This window comes from Akebia trifoliata, chromosome 4 (genome assembly GCF_017979445.1).
Source record: "Akebia trifoliata isolate Shusen 1 chromosome 4, ASM1797944v1, whole genome shotgun sequence".
In the NCBI taxonomy this organism is placed as follows: Eukaryota; Viridiplantae; Streptophyta; class Magnoliopsida; order Ranunculales; family Lardizabalaceae; genus Akebia; species Akebia trifoliata.
This window is the reverse complement of record NC_141378.1, coordinates 31120710-31136321: the sequence shown is the minus strand read 5'-3', so window position 1 is coordinate 31136321 and position 15612 is coordinate 31120710. Positions and strand designations below refer to the sequence as shown.

At 36.2% G+C, this 15612-nt stretch overlaps 1 protein-coding gene across 4 annotated transcripts; it reads left to right on the top strand.

The window, feature by feature from the left end:
- Positions 1–1469: 1469 nt before the first annotated feature.
- Positions 1470–12280, top strand: LOC147404712 (ubiquitin domain-containing protein DSK2a-like). Of its 4 annotated transcripts, none has more exons than XM_086440771.1 (9): positions 1470–1864; positions 7590–7721; positions 7804–8466; positions 9120–9289; positions 9392–9472; positions 9692–9750; positions 10238–10260; positions 11251–11343; positions 11482–12280. In XM_086440771.1, the coding sequence occupies exons 1-9, from the start codon at positions 1633–1635 to the stop codon at positions 11640–11642; spliced, it is 1614 nt and encodes a 537-aa protein (XP_086296897.1). In that variant the 5' UTR covers positions 1470–1632; the 3' UTR covers positions 11643–12280. The 4 variants fall into 4 exon arrangements, with proteins under 4 accessions (XP_086296897.1, XP_086296900.1, XP_086296899.1 ...); XM_086440772.1 differs by having other exon boundaries at positions 1472–1864; positions 7590–7688; positions 11482–12186; XM_086440773.1 differs by lacking the exon at positions 11251–11343 and having other exon boundaries at positions 1471–1864; positions 11482–12187.
- The last annotated feature ends 3332 nt before the right edge of the window (positions 12281–15612 follow it).

Sequence of the window (15612 nt, the reverse complement as noted above, 5' to 3'; positions counted from 1 at the left end):
TTTTAAAATAGAACATAAGTAATTACAAAACACCCCATCATCAATTTTTTATTTCTTTTAAAAAAATCCCTCTTAACAAGTTCCTTTCTTCTTCTTCGATCTCTGTCTGTAAACCAAGTTACAGACGTAACTTACGAGAACCTCTCTCTCTCTTTCCTCCAAGTTTCACACACTTTCGCCATCGTCTCTCTCTCTCTCTCTCAAGTTACATCGTTGTCTCTCTCTAAACCCTTCTCGCCGTTGTCGTCGCCGTCATACTCCAGGTGCTGTTGGCCCAATCCGGCTCAATCTATATGGGTTTGTTCTAATTGTAGTCAATTTATATGGGCATGTGATCTTTGAGTATGCCAAAGAAAGACCGATCATCTTCTCGTCTTTCCAACCAAGTGCAACAGAGCTGATCAGGAAATTGCAGAAAACCTATCCTGTAAGAGATTTTTGTATTTCTAATTATACTCTCTTTTTATGATTTATGATTATGAGCTCTTAATCAAATCGATTTTCAATTTTTTATGACATTACCTTTTAATTAAAGATAATTTCTTTTGTTCAAATACTTAAGTTTACTAATGTGGTTGCTTAATCAAGTGTTCTTTCTCACAAATAAGGGATTGGAAATTTACTCAGACGTTAGAAGGAATTCTTTGGATGAAGCCATAAAACTATGCTTGGAAAATGGCTTGCAAGGGATTGTATCTGAAGTGAAAGTCATTTTCAGAAATGCAGGAGCAATAACCAAGATCAAAGAATCTAATCCCTTTCTCATGACATATGGCCAGTTGAAGTAAGCCTTTTAATTATCATTTGGAGGATCTATGAAAATGGGTATCAGGGTATGCCCATTTTGGATAAAATGGGAAGGAGAGGGTTTCGTTCCAAGGAAGCTTCGATCTAAAACTTGAGAGAGAGAGGTTCTCGTAAATTACGTCTGTAACTTGGTTTATAGGCAGAGATCGAAGAAGAAGAAAGGAACTTGTTCGGAGGGATTTTTTAAAAGAAATAAAAATTGATGAAGGGGCATTCTGTAATTACTTACGTTATATTTTAAAACCATAAACATCTCTCTTAACCTTCAGATGCGTCCCTATCTTGTGGTCGTAAAAGCTTGGCACGAAACTGGGCAAACGTCAGGGCCGCTGAACCACTCCCTATATATATATATATATAAATTGTAAACAACTACAAGCCTAATTATAATTGTAAACAACTATTGAAACTGTTTGAACGAATGTTACAATGATTTGTAAAGTTGAGAATATAATTTGAGCCAAACCTTAATAAGGTTTAAGAGTATCTTTTAATCTTTAATTGGAGATGTGAAGAATAATTTAAGAAAATGGGGTGTAACAAGTAAAAGTAGGGGTGCCAATAGCAGCTCTCAAATTTGATGATGTATCTTAGATTAAAAGGTTTATTAAATAATACCACCCAAAAGCTAAGAACTATTTAGAAAGAAACCCCTTCCCCTCTCTAGGGCCTATTTAAGTAATTTTCCCTAAAAACAAACGTAGTTGTTGTGTAGAGAAAAAGACATAATTTCCCTCCTTAATTAAAACGGTTTCTTGTGTTCGATTACGAGTCTACTTGTTCTTGTTCTTGTTCTGGAGAAACGAAGTTGCAGAGAACAATATTATGGGTGCAGATAGCGATTCCAGCGATGCTAGCGACTCGAACGTCAATGATGGAGTTACTGTTAACATTTGTGGTCCCAACGTTTCAAAATTCTCCTTAAAGACCAGCCTTGAATCGACTGTTGGGGCGTTCAAAGTTGTTGTGGCGCAGAGTTGCGATGTTCCAGCTCAGGATCAGCGACTAATTTACAACGGTCGGACCTTGGATGACGAACAAACCCTAGAAAGCTTTGGTACGTCCTTCCCATTTCAATATTTTATGAGTTACATTTAATTTAGGTTTTGTTAAAGTTTGATCTCGGTCTTTCAGTTCCTCTATTTATTGAATTTTGTGTATGTTTTCTTTCGTTGGGAAAATTTTCTTTGGTTCTAATGCTTAACGAGGCATAATGTACATTTTCTTGTCATTTCTTTTTTGTTAAATATAATTTTATTTCAAAAAAAAAAAGGGGGAAAAATAATGTAAAGAAGGCAGTCGAGATGACCAACCTAAGAAACAACAAAAAGAAGAAAGAAACTAACTGGAACACACAAACTCCAACCTAAAGACAAACTCTAATACACCTTTAGACTCCAAAAAAAAAAAAAGAAAAAAAGAAAAAAACCCAAGAATACTTAAAAATGGGTATCATAGGAGGGTGTTTTTCAATATTACATTACTGGATACAGATTTAAAATTTTTACGTTCCCTGATAATATTATCCATCTGTGTAAAATCTTTTTTGGTGAATTTACATTTTATACACCCCTTTGGTTTTAAAAAAAATTAGGTAACCGATTATTTTAATACCACAGGGATATAAAGGTAAATTCACTGCAAAAGTTTTTAGGTAGACAGATGAATTTAACTGGGTATGTAAATATATTAAAACCATATCTAATTACACAATTTGACCAAGATTTTTTTATTCGTTTCCATATTTTCACCATCACAGAAACTGTAATTTTGTATTGGACAATCTTGTTAGTTGCATTCTTAGTTTCACATTGTTTCTTGGAACTTCGTGCAACTTCTCTTTTAGTTTGTAAATTTAAGTTTTAACTTGTTAAAAAGAAAAAGATATTTGTTACAATCCTTAGGTTAAGACTTTCCACTCCACTAACGCCTAGGTTCTTTTGGAGCATTAGTTTGGGTCTTAACATTTGCTATCAGAGCCAACCCCACGTCTAGGGTTCGAGTCATGGGGAGGTGATTATGGAAAGAAACAAGAAAAAAAAAAGGCTTCTCTATAGTGTGAATATGAAGGGGTTTTAAAAGGGGGGGGGGGGGGGGTGGGCTGTTCTCTATAGTAGGGGATATGGAAGGAGTTCTAAAGAAAAGGGATAGGGGGAGGGGGGGCGCTCGCCATATTATGGGATATGGAAGGGGTCCGCCATAGTAGGCCACCGTGACTCATTTGGGAAGGGGCGACTTATGGAAAAAGAGAAAGGGGTACCTACTACTTGAAAAGAAGTCCAAGTCTGGGGGGCTTGCCAAAAAGGGCGTCGGCCTTGAAGTGTGGGGGTATCTTGTGATCCTTAGGTACTTTTGGAGCATTGTTTTGGATCTTAACAATATTGCACACAACCTTGCAGTTGTTTAATTTACATATCTCAAAGGGGGTTGGTGAATATTGAGGAAATTGATGTTTTGAATTGCTCAAAGTGCTACTTTGATTCGTTTTCCTAGATTGCTTGTATACGATAATTCTCATGTATGCTTTTCATGTAGTGTGTCCCCCCATCAATGTATGTTTTCTGTTGCAAATATGTATAATGTAAGGGAAATTTTGGGAAAGTTTGGAAGCACATATGCAAAATGCCTTGAATTCAATCACTTCTACTTGATAAGTTCTTATGTATGCTTTTCATTTAATATGTTCTCCCCATCAATGTATGTTTTGTATTGCAAATATATGGAATGTATTCTGTAAGCATCTATGCAATTTCTTTTGGGACATCTTTTATTTTTTGCTAGGCAAGCAAGGGTTGGTTGTCGGCAGAGGTGAAGGTGGGGATCAATGGGTTTTGAACTTAGGTCATGGGATCAACACTCCACATGCCTTACCAACTTAGCTAAGTTGGCACTTTCTCTTTTCGGACGCCGATCACTCCATGTCCCTACCAATTGTAAGAGGCACCTGTTCTTTCTCATAGTTGGGGATCTTAAATAATTGGTTTGGTCCAATGGGCTTATATGTTTGTCTCGTTATAGGTCCTAGCATGGGTGTCTTACATGCCTAGTAGGTTGGGCTTAAATTTTCCCTCAATGACTAATAAATAAATGGACATGCTTGGTCTTGGCTTTCAATAAAAAGGTTTGGCTGAATTTTCAAGTCCAAACTAACTCCATTAACACCCTAATTATGGTCAAGAACCTCAGTGATACTCCTAGGATTAGGAGATAAGATATACGAGAACATTGGGTAGAGTATTTGTCCTAAAGTCTTTTTTTTTTTCTTGGTTTTTTTTGCTTTCAAATAAAAATCTCAACTTCCATAATCTTAGATGTTGGCCAACTCTTTGAATAATTGGATTCTAATAGATTAGTTGTTAGAGGCAACACCAAAAGGCAAGCCATGAATCGTCGGTAGTCTGAAAATTCCCACATCACATCCCAAGATACTTGCAGTATGATCAAGATTATGAATGGACTCTTCTCCAAACACCTTGCTTTTAGAAATATTGATTGCTAGACTTGTAAGTGGTAAGTGGTAACTACCCCAGAACAAGAGTGGATTTTGAGTATTCTTGGTTTGTTATTTTTTGGTGTAAACAGTTGTTGGAGTTTAGGGGTTTATTCTTTGAGGATTTTGTGTTTAGGTGGGGATTTTGTGTGTTCTGAGATATAGTTGCTTGTTCTGTTTGTATCTTTTTTGAGGACTTCTTGTCCTCCTTTTAATAGAACTCTCGCTTATCAAGAAAGAAAGAAAAGAAAAAAAAAAAAGAGCTCCGGAACAACTTAAGAGCCCTATAAGGAACCTTATTCTTTTTTATTATTTATTTATTTTTTATTATTACTATTTTTGAGGAGAGGGGGGGGGGGGTCCGCATAAACCAAAGTATTGTTGGCAAACTATACTTATCCACAACTCTCGAAACGAATCTACCCGAAAGCTTCAATGACGATATAAAAAAGAAATGGTGAGAAAATATCACTTCGCTTACACCTTTGCGTTCATAAATAAATCGTTCGAGCTCCTGTTAACCAGTATGGGATATGAAGGTTAAAGAGGCACATTTCATGATTCAATTGATCTACACATTTCCAAAGTCTATTCAACTTAGCCTATACTTCAAAAGTCTCAAGTGATGTATTCATAGACTTTCTCTAAGTCTATCTTGCAAATGACACTGGGACTACTTGAATGAAGTCTCGAATCAATACATTAAAAATCCTAAAAATTTGTCAACCCTGATAAAAGGACCGTCTGTTGGACCAATCATAGATTGGATGGCTGTTTTGAACCTCGAAGCTCTCAATGTTAGTATTTTCAAAATAATATTATATGTTGCATCCACCACTAGTTGATCTAAGGTCCGAAATGTCTTGACCCATTGTTTCTTTGGGGTCAACTGCGGAGCAAAAATTCAGGTGAGCTTCTTATTAAAGTTCTCATCTTCCTCAAAGAGCCTCTCTAATCAAAGTTGTGCCCTGTGCTTATTTTGTTGAAAGAGAGGTTGTTTAGAGAAGGACTGGTATTGTAGTGCTTAGAATATAGTAGTCTTTGAGGGGAAAGAGAGCTCCTTGGGGGATTTAATCAAGTCAGTTTTGTGTTTACCTTTCTTCTGGTTTAAAGTGTTTAGAGAAGCAAGGGGGATCTTCCTTGAGGATCTCATTTTCAGGTGGAATTTGGTGTGTAACTTGAACCTGGGGGGTGGGGTGACTAGTTCTGTTGGTTGGTGGTGTTTTTATTCTCTGCACCTTATGTATTATTCATTTCACCCTCCAACACTGGCTCATTATCTGTTAGTCAAGAGGTGAAATTAGCCGTTCTGCGACTAGTTGTCCTTCGACCAAAAAATTGGTATTATGGTACCCTTCTTTCAATCTCCTCACCTCAACGTTTGTCACCTATTAATCTCCTCAAGAAGTACCAATTTTTGGAAATCAACCTTCAAGTAGTTCTTCTCATAATCTCTTCGATAGATAGATTCCCACCATCTTCCATTCTATCTAAAACTTACTATTTATCTAGCAAAATGTACTTTAAATTCACCATCTCCAATATTTCTTGGTTCAACACCTTCAACTTTTTTTATGCCATTCATGGCACATTGGCACGTTTACGATTGGACGAAAGCTTTTTTAACATGGCAAGAATGAGTCCATCCGATTGGAAGACATTCTTTGAGTGGGTGGTTAAAATTCTTTAATCTAACCTGTTTTGGAATTTGAACAATAGCATCGGCCTAGAGTGCAAGAGCCATGTGATTATCCGTGGTGATACTTTTGGAACCTCCACAAGAAGTTTAACTCGCTGTTGTTGGAAAAACTTTGAAGTCAGTTGCATTTTATTTTTCGAGCGGCCCCTATAGAATTTTGTCCATCTGATTTTCCCCTATTATTTACTATCCAACATCAGTTTACTCCAACTCATAGGAGCACGGACTAAGTGGTGGTATCAGTGTTCATAGATTTTAACCAACTTAGCAGGCTGGGACCTTTGAGTTAGCTCGTACATGTTGGGTAATCACGTATCATTGACACCCCTACAAGTGGCAAGTTTCTTGTTTTTGAGAATTGAAGGATTTAATCAAGAAGAGTGATCAAGATGATCAGCTAAACACACTACAAGACAGGGTTATGCAACAAACCTAGTCCCGTCTTACCAAGAAGTCTTTAAAGAAAATCCTTTTGAACTTTGTAAAAACCTTACACCTGAAAAACAAAGTGCTCATGATTATAAAATTTAGTCCTGCATTGACTCACAGTTCCCCTGAAACACCATACGATTATGTTCATTCCAAATCCCCAAACAAACTGCAAAAGGGGTGGTGCTCCAAAGTCGTATCTTAGAATCTCTAAGGCTATGTTTGGATTTAGAGAAGTGGAGAGAAGAGAAACTTATTAAGAGAAGAGAAGAGAAGAGAAAATCAATTTCTCTGACCATGTTTGGATTGACAAGAGAGAACTTGGGACAGCTTTGGAATTTTAAATTTTCTTAAAAGAGATCTAGGGGCAGGGTTGCTATTATAAAATATTTTAAAAGGGTTTCTCTCCATTTCTCTCCTCTTCTCTCTAATTCTTTTCTCTTCTCTCCCCACTTAACAATCCAAACAAGAGAAATGGAGAGAAACTCATTTATTTTCTCTTCTCTTCTCTCCATTTCTCTCAATCCAAACACAGAGTAAAGGAGAAATCCCACCCAGTCAAGACCAAAATAAGGACTGAATAGATGGAGGAAAACAACCCAATTGATCAAAAGAGCAATGAATACAAACATGATCTGTTGACTCCTCATCAAGTGTTAGTACCCCCAAAAACCTCTCCTAATAATTTGTTCCATTGTAAGAATTCTTCCCAGCATTGCCCATCAAATTAGAAATGCCACCCTTGATGCAAACCTTTGGGCCCTGAATAGCCACAGCAACAAAAGAAGGTAAGTTTCTTAGTACATGTTCATTACTATTTTGTTGGGGAAAAAATGCTCTTGCCGCAAAATAATGCAGTCACATAGAATCAAGCTTTCCTTATATCAAATTCAATGCCTATTACATGGAATTAACTTATGAATATGAGTTCGATTTTTTAGCCTTAGAGGCAAAATATCTATCCTTGTTCTACATATTTGGCCTTTTGGGATCATAAACATTAGTCAATACTTGAACTCTTGAGTTCTTGATCCATCTTCACCCCTTAACAGGAAATCCATGCAACTTTAACATGCTTATTGAGAATAATGAGCATGTGGGATGTCAATAGTGAAACAGGAGGTGGTTACTGCTGAAACTGACTTTTTATTCCGTCATTGATAGGTTTGGAGGCTGATCACACTGTTCATATGGTTCGTGGTTTACCAACTAATACCACCACCACTGGTGCAGCAAATCTTGGAAGTACAAACACCACTCCAGGTGAAGGTGGTTCCAATGTCAATAGATGCCAAGGTGGCAGGGGAGGAGTATTTAGAGGAGTTCCGGACAGGAGGTGGTTACTATTGAAACTGACTTTTTATTCTGTCATTGATAGGTTTGGAGGCTGATCACAATGTTCATATGGTTCGTGGTTTACCAACCAATACTACCACTACTGGTGCAGCAAATCTTGGAAGTACAAACACCACTCCAGTTGAAGGTGTTTCCAATGTCAATAGACGCCCACGTGGCAGGGGAGGAGTATTTAGAGGAGTTCCGGAGTTTGATGAAGTGCAGCAACAGTTGAGTCAGAATCCCAACATGATGAGAGAAATAATGAACATGCCTGCCATACGGAACCTAATGAATAATCCCGAGCTAGTGCGCAACTTGATTATGAGCAATCCCCAAATGCGTGCCATCATTGATCGAAATTCCGAACTTGCTCATATACTTAATGATCCCACTACTCTCCGTCAGGCGGTAGAAGCTTCAAGGAACCCTCAACTCATGCGGGAGATGATGCAAAACACTGACAGGGCTATGAGCAACGTTGAATCTTCTCCCGAAGGATTCAACATGCTTAGACGTATGTCTCAAACTGTTCAGGAGCCATTTCTTAATGCAACAATCATGACTGGAGGAGGAGATAATGGAAATGATTTGGGTTCAAACCCATTAGCTAGGGATCGGTTCAACCCTTCAACTACTGGTTCTGAAACTGCTGGTTCTGCACCAAATGCCAATCCGCTTCCTAACCCATGGAGCAGTGCTACTTGTAAGGTTTCATATTTTTTTTTGTCACTTATCTCTAGAAATTTTTTGTTTCTGAAGCTGAACTTTCTCTTTTTCCTCTTTTTTACCCCCCACCAAAGAATACATTTATCATTCGAGCAAGAGTAAATGTTCAATAGAAAAGCTTAACTAGGGGCGACTAATACTAGAATGATAGGAAGAATGTATCTCATTAGAGGGAGACTTTTCCAATACTTGATCAATCTCTATCCATACAAACTTTGTTCAATGAATCCAGAAAAAAATTGACATTTAAGAAAATTAATTTGGGGACATATTTAACTTTTTTTTTTAAATCTCATTCATAATGCAAGCATATTTTCTGCACAAAGACTAGATTGATAGCTTTCCGAGACCTCATGAGCTTTCATTTTTTTTTTTTGTTAAATGATAACTTTATACTCACTGAAACAGAGCGAAAAGCAATGAACTTTAGAAAGGCATTTGTTTCTCATTTTATAGAAGACGAAATCTGAAACTCTAGAGTTGAATTGAGTCAGTATTCTTGTTGCTTATCCTGATATTTTGGTTTAGGCATAGATGATGATGATGATTCTGCTTTACTCGAAGCTTTTTAAAATTTCAATCGAATCTCAAAATCTTTGTGAAGAACAACTCCATCCTTGTGAATCCCAGCTGCACAGACAAGGGCACAAACAAACACCACAACAGTGGTGGATGCTCCTGGTATCAGTAGTAGTGGCTTGGAAGGAGAGATGGAAAGGATGTTGGGTGGCTTGCAGGATTCCTCTCAATTGAATCAGATGATGCAAAGCTTGCTCTCTAACCCTCAGTACATGAGCCAGGTATATTTGTTATTTTATATATATCATTGAGCATAAAACTGTTTCTTATTTTTCTGACTTTAACACATTTGTCTTGCTTGTTTGATTCTCGGTCTCAATCAGCTTGATTCCAATTCCCAATTAAGAGAAATGATGCAAAACCCAGAATTTCTTCCACAAGTGACGTCCCCTGAAAGAATGCAGGTACTATCCCTTTATCTTTTGCCAAGTGAGCATGTTAAATAGTGAAGCTTACACATTTCCCGGTCCTGCTTTCTGTGATGTAAGATTGCCAGTGTTGAAGAGGGACGTCGTATTCCTCGATTATTTTTCGTGATTTAGATTACTATAGCTAGTTGGTACATGCTTGTTCTCCGTTGTTTTTTATTTTTATTTTGACTTTTATTTTATAATTTTCTGCAGCAAGTTTTGGCTTTACAGCAATCACTTTTGTCTAATCTTGGTCAATCGCAATCAGCACAGTAAGTCAAGGCATCTACCAATTGCTATAAATCTTTGCTTAAATTTACTTCTTTTCTAAAAGAAAATTTTCTTATTACTACCATCTACCAATGGAATAGTTTCCTTATCAAAAGAAAGAGAGAGAGAGAGAGAAAAACAAAAGACAATTGCTGCATGCATTAAACTTGAAAGAGAGGACTACTAAGTTCAGGACTTAACAGATGGTCACATTTTATGAATATTCCAATTGGGAGTTTTGTAGGTCAAAAAATATAAAAAACTAAAAAAAATGCCTGACTGATTGGGGAGATCTAACGATCTGATCTATGGTAGTTTCTCTCTCCATAGTTAGCTTTATCGACATGTTTTCTCCCTGACAAATAATGCATTAATCAAACCAATTTGGTTTAAGCAGAGCATCCTTTTATGTTCAATTCTGTTTCACTTTGTCAGTTGACTGATTCTGTTGTTATGGTTTTCTTATGGTGTGATGCTGTTCTCTTGCAGGGAACCACCTGGTCAGGCTGATGGTAACTAAGACAATCTCCACTTCACAAACAAAATTTATTGGCTAATTTACCAAATAATGCACCGAAAATTGAAAAAATTACCAAAACGGTGCACTATTCAAATTAATTCCGAAAATGGTAATTCACCCTTTTCAGAAATAAGTTTTTTTTACCAAAACGGTAAGAAATAAATTGAAGAGTATTTTTTACAATTTTCTTACCCAAAATACCTTTTTTTAACTTTATATTGAACTTTCTTAATTACCCTTCCTTTAATTTATATTCAAATTACATGTAAAACCTCCTATCTTTATTATATAAAAGAGTTGGGTTTTGATAAAAGGTAAAAATGGTAAAAAGGTTGAAGAAAGAGAAAAGGGCATTTTGGTATGAAAACTGTAGAAATTACTGTTCATTTTATTTTTTACCATTTTGGTAGGAAAAAATTATTTCCAAAAACAGTAAATTACCATTTTCAGAATTAATATAAATAGTGCACCGTTTTGGGATTTTTTCAATATTTGTGCTCCATTTTGGTAATTTGCTCAAATTTATTTGTTGCATCAGCTTGCTTTATTTTTGGGTTTGGGAATTGTAGGCACTACCGTTGTTGTTTCATAGTCTTTAATAAATCATACTTGTTGAGGAGGACTTATTAGTGGATATAAATGATCAAGCCAGACAGACCTGTCCAATCCACCTAGCAAATCCAAATCAGTCACCCTAACCAAGAAAACTCTCTCAAGTTTGTTCAGTATTTTCACGATGGTCAATGTAGAACATGGGGGGGTATCAGATAAGAATGTTTTTAAATCCATGTACCTGTGATCAGGATGGACCTGAGCCATCTTGGTGAGCATGGCTTGATGAGATCTATGTGAAAGGAGGGCGTTAATTCGATTCAAGATCCCACCAAAAGAATTTTGAATTTACAATATTTTTCTATTCCTATTCTTGCTTTTTTCTCCTTACCTACGAGGTGGTTGAATAATCTTTAGTCTCACAATAAAGGAACACCAAACAATATAGGGTTGGAGTCGTTGATGAATATGTTTAGGGAACTTGGCACTGGTGGTCTGCCCGTTTCTAATGCATCTAATAATGGTCATTAACTCATTTCTCCTGTTTTTTTGTTATTGTTGTGCACGCGCACGTGTGTGTGTGTGTGGTTGGGCTTTGTTTAAACGACATTATTTATAATAATAAAGTGTAGACTAAAGGTTCTATCTTTTGATTTGGTAGTGGAACCTGAACAAATTTACGCCACTCAGCTCTCACAGCTTCAAGAAATGGGCTTCTTTGACACCCAAGAGAACATTCGTGCACTGAGCGCGACTGCAGGGAATGTGCAAGCTGCGGTGCAGCGACTATTGGGGAACAACACCCCTGATCACAGTCAGTAAAATTTTACCAACTCACCACCCTAGTTATTTTTTACTTGCATGTTTAGTTGTTGAGCATGAATAAGAATATTAATAGCAGCAAGTAACTGAGAACTAGTTGTAGCCACCACTCCAGCTTTTGAAGAGATTTTAGTAGAGACCTACCACCTGTGATATTGTTGTACATACACACTGTTCTCTGTCGTTTATTTTTGAATTTGTCTGCACTTTGGTTTCTTTTCTAAATTTAAAGATCCATTTTGGGTACTATATAATAGGACATAATAAGAATTTGCGACCAATGCAAAGAGATCTGCCAATTTTTACACTGGCTTTCCCAAGTCTCATGGCTGTGAAGGGAATTTGTGTAGTTAAAATTTTATAATCTCAGGTGGCAAGAAAATGAAGTTGATGTGACCATATTTTATTAATTTGCGCATAATTTTGTGTTGCCACTTTGGCTTTCCATATTTTTATACAAAAGAGATACTAACAGAAGTATCTGGTCACCGATACCAAAACTCAATTGTCTTCATCCTCGGGTAATTAGAAAGCTGATATTTTCTTCCCAAACACATCACTTTCTCAACCTTCCCTTGTTCTTGAGGTTTGGAGGTTGTAGACTATGGGTTTTTTTTTTTTTTTTTTTCCAACAAGAGTTTAAGAGAAAGGGTATTTTGATCTTTAAGTCACTCATTGAAGCTAGAAGGCAAAGGGGGCATGTTATCAGTTTGAAACTTTTTGTGGGTATTATTATATGGCATAATTTTCACAAAAGACCAGATGGCTACATCAAAATAATCCGTCCTACTTTGCACAAGATGAATCCGAAGGGTGAAAAGGATGATGGATGATCATTATCACCTTATTCTTGACCATAATGACTGAATGTGCCATAGATATAACATTATTTGGATTTTCAGGTTCTTTTGAAATGCATGCATCACCCTCCCTAAATCCTGACATGAATTTCTATGATTGTGTTAGAATTTAAGGCGCTCACTAATACACTACCCATAATGATAGCTATAAAAATAAGCAATAGGCGATTCAACCACAAAAAAAAAAAAAAAAACAAACAAACAGAGTGTAAGCATGATACCAAATCCACATAAGTATCAGGTTGTGGAAAATGTACTCTAATAATGGACCCAAATATAGAATATTCGCATAAACATTTTCCAAGAATAGTAAAACCTCACTCTAAAACACCAAATGCTACCCTTTCACTCTTAAAGCAAATTAAAAGACTAAACATTATTGTCTTCTAACTCATTAGTAGTAGTCCCACTCTCTTGGAAGCATAATTTGATCGTCTACCTAACCTCTTAAGGGTTGGAACTGTTCTAAGGTCTCCTTTGTAATGGAGTTATCTACAATTGTAATAGATAGGGTGAATAACAAGGGTTACCCAATAGGTAAACTATCTCAAAGACTCAAACTAACAATCCCATTCAACAAATAATCATGCTAAATAATTTAAAACTAATAATAGTTTTTCAATGGACAACAACAATAAAAGTTTTATAAACATCTACATGGTCTCTCTAGCAGAATTAAATACAAAAAATGATAGTGTAGTTGATAATAGAGTTGAGAATCACGATTAGATACCTCCCAATCAAGATAGAAATTTCTCCAATACTTCATCGGTGTGGAATTTCGTCGTTGATTCCTTATTTTTTTGTTGGTTAGTGCACTTATCACACTTGAGTGACCAGTTATTCGACCCAGGTTGGTTGTTGACTTTGAACATAAGGTATAGGTCTTTTCACGAAGTGTTAATACGTTCGACTACTCTAAATTATTAATAATCATTGACTAATCATCTTCATCTAAGCCTATCAAGTAAAAAATTAAATTTCAAATGTTATCTTTACTCGTTTACATACTACCTTTACAACACATAGTTCACTAGTGAAGATAGAACACAATTTCACAAATCTCAAGTTTGATTATACTCTCCTATGCATCCCATATTACATAGGAGATTACCATCCTAACGATTGGTCTTAGAATAGCAAGTCACTCTGAAAATGGGATGATAGGCATTCACAAATTCTTTAATAAGGAAAAATAATATCATATATTGTATGGAATAGATACCTAATTTCCTACCATGTAACGAAACATAAATAATAATCTATGAATAAACCATTACTCGTACATGAAAGCAAATAAACATGATCATTGCATTACGGTAAAAAAATTTAAACATCAACCCTTGATATCTACTTGCCAACACACACATCCATAGAGAGTATATACTCTCGTTTTGCACCTGAAAAATATCGCACCTCCAATGCGATCATCAAAACTTTAAAACCCAAAGCTCCCATTTTTGAAAAGAAGCAAAAGTACAATTTTCAACCAATTTTTAGTCCCTAAATCTCTGTTATAAAGCCTTGAGGATTAAAAAAAAATAATACAAAAATGTGCAAATGTAGGAAGTAGCAGGCGGTGGTGCTATCACTGATATGAATTTCTGGTGGTTCCACTGCTTGGTGCCGCCCACAGCATGAGGGATTTTCGTCATAAAAACATCAAATACTCATACTAAACATGTGTTTTTTTTAATGTACATATGAAATTGGACCTATATTTTGATTTGAAAAGTAGGGTTTTAGAGATCAAAACTAACATGAATAAAAAACTGTGACTCTTTGCAAAATCTAGGAGTTCCTTACCTCGAATCCAAGCAAGATAAGCAGTAAAAGACATGGTTTTGGGGTGTCAGATCTTGGTGGATATAGGAATAGATCCATATCTGACCCGGATCCAACTTTGATCATGGGACATCAACCCATATCCAAACCATATTTTAATTCGGATATACTTGATAGGGCCAAACCCGTTAAATTCGAATTTGGTGGACTCGAATTTCGGATAAAATTCGTTCCATTTTAAGCCCTAGCCTTGGAGAATAATTCAAATTTTATAAAAACCTGAATGATGGCATGCAATTGTCCAAACTTGAGTTGTCTTAAGGGTCGATTACTCTCATGTGTCTTAACAAGTTGGGGTTTGGAGAGTAATTCTCCCTTAAGTTTTTAAGAGAATTCTTTTGATGGGCAAGGGTGTCCATACCTGTTGAAACATGGTCATTTTGCATTGAAAACCTTGATGAATGAACTATTAACTATCCACCTAGGATAAGGTCCTAGGGGTCTATTACCTTCTCTTGAGTCTCAACAAATAGGGGTTAGGAAGGTAATTGGTCTTTGAGAGGGAAAGCTTTGAGGATGTCAATATTTACAAGAAAACATTGGTAGAATCCTGCATGAAATGATTAGAGGATGGGTTGAACAGGCAATTCACTCTCTTTCTCTCGAGACAAAAGAGTAAAACCAGAAAGGTGTAAAAACACCTTAACAAAATCTATAAACACATGGGGTAGAGATCCACGATATAATGACAAAACAACTGGTCCTTCCCCGAGGTAACGACCTGTGGAAATTTGTGCAATGGAGCACAAAGAGTTCAGGACCACATCCTCAACATGATTGTTAAGACTGTGAAACTTAAAGCATTGTGGATGAACGTAGATTATTAATTCTTTGATCAATTTAGTCTCAACTTTCTCCCAGTTTAGTTCGATCCTTTCAAGATCCATTAAATCAACATGTGTATTTACAAGGAAAAAAAGTTGAGATAGGAGATTCATCGTTTCTGAGGAAATTAGAAAGAAGAGAGAAAAGTAAAAGAAATGGAAGAAGTATTTGCCAAGGAAAGGGAAAAAGGTTTGAGAATGAATTTTAAAGATCACTGTGCATATGTTATGTTATGTTATGTTATGTTAGGGGAAATATTAAGAATACGTGGCTTGAATCATTTGCTTCAATTGGGTTGGATCAACTTACACATTAGAAAATTATAAGTGCATATCCCAGAGTGCTGATTATACTCCTATCACTTAAAAAAATCCAACTTGCAGTATGATTGCACTCTAAAAAACAAAAAGGACTCCTTGGAAGCTCAAATCGGTGACATT

Excerpts from the sequence above, each read along its gene's own strand:
- LOC147404712 (XM_086440771.1), top strand. The coding sequence starts at position 1,633 with ATGGGTGCAGATAGCGATTCCAGCGATGCTAGCGACTCGAACGTCAAT. Across the intron at positions 1,865-7,589 it reads ACAAACCCTAGAAAGCTTTG|GTTTGGAGGCTGATCACACT; the intron begins GTACGTCCTTCC and ends CGTCATTGATAG. Across the intron at positions 9,751-10,237 it reads GGTCAATCGCAATCAGCACA|GGAACCACCTGGTCAGGCTG; the intron begins GTAAGTCAAGGC and ends GTTCTCTTGCAG.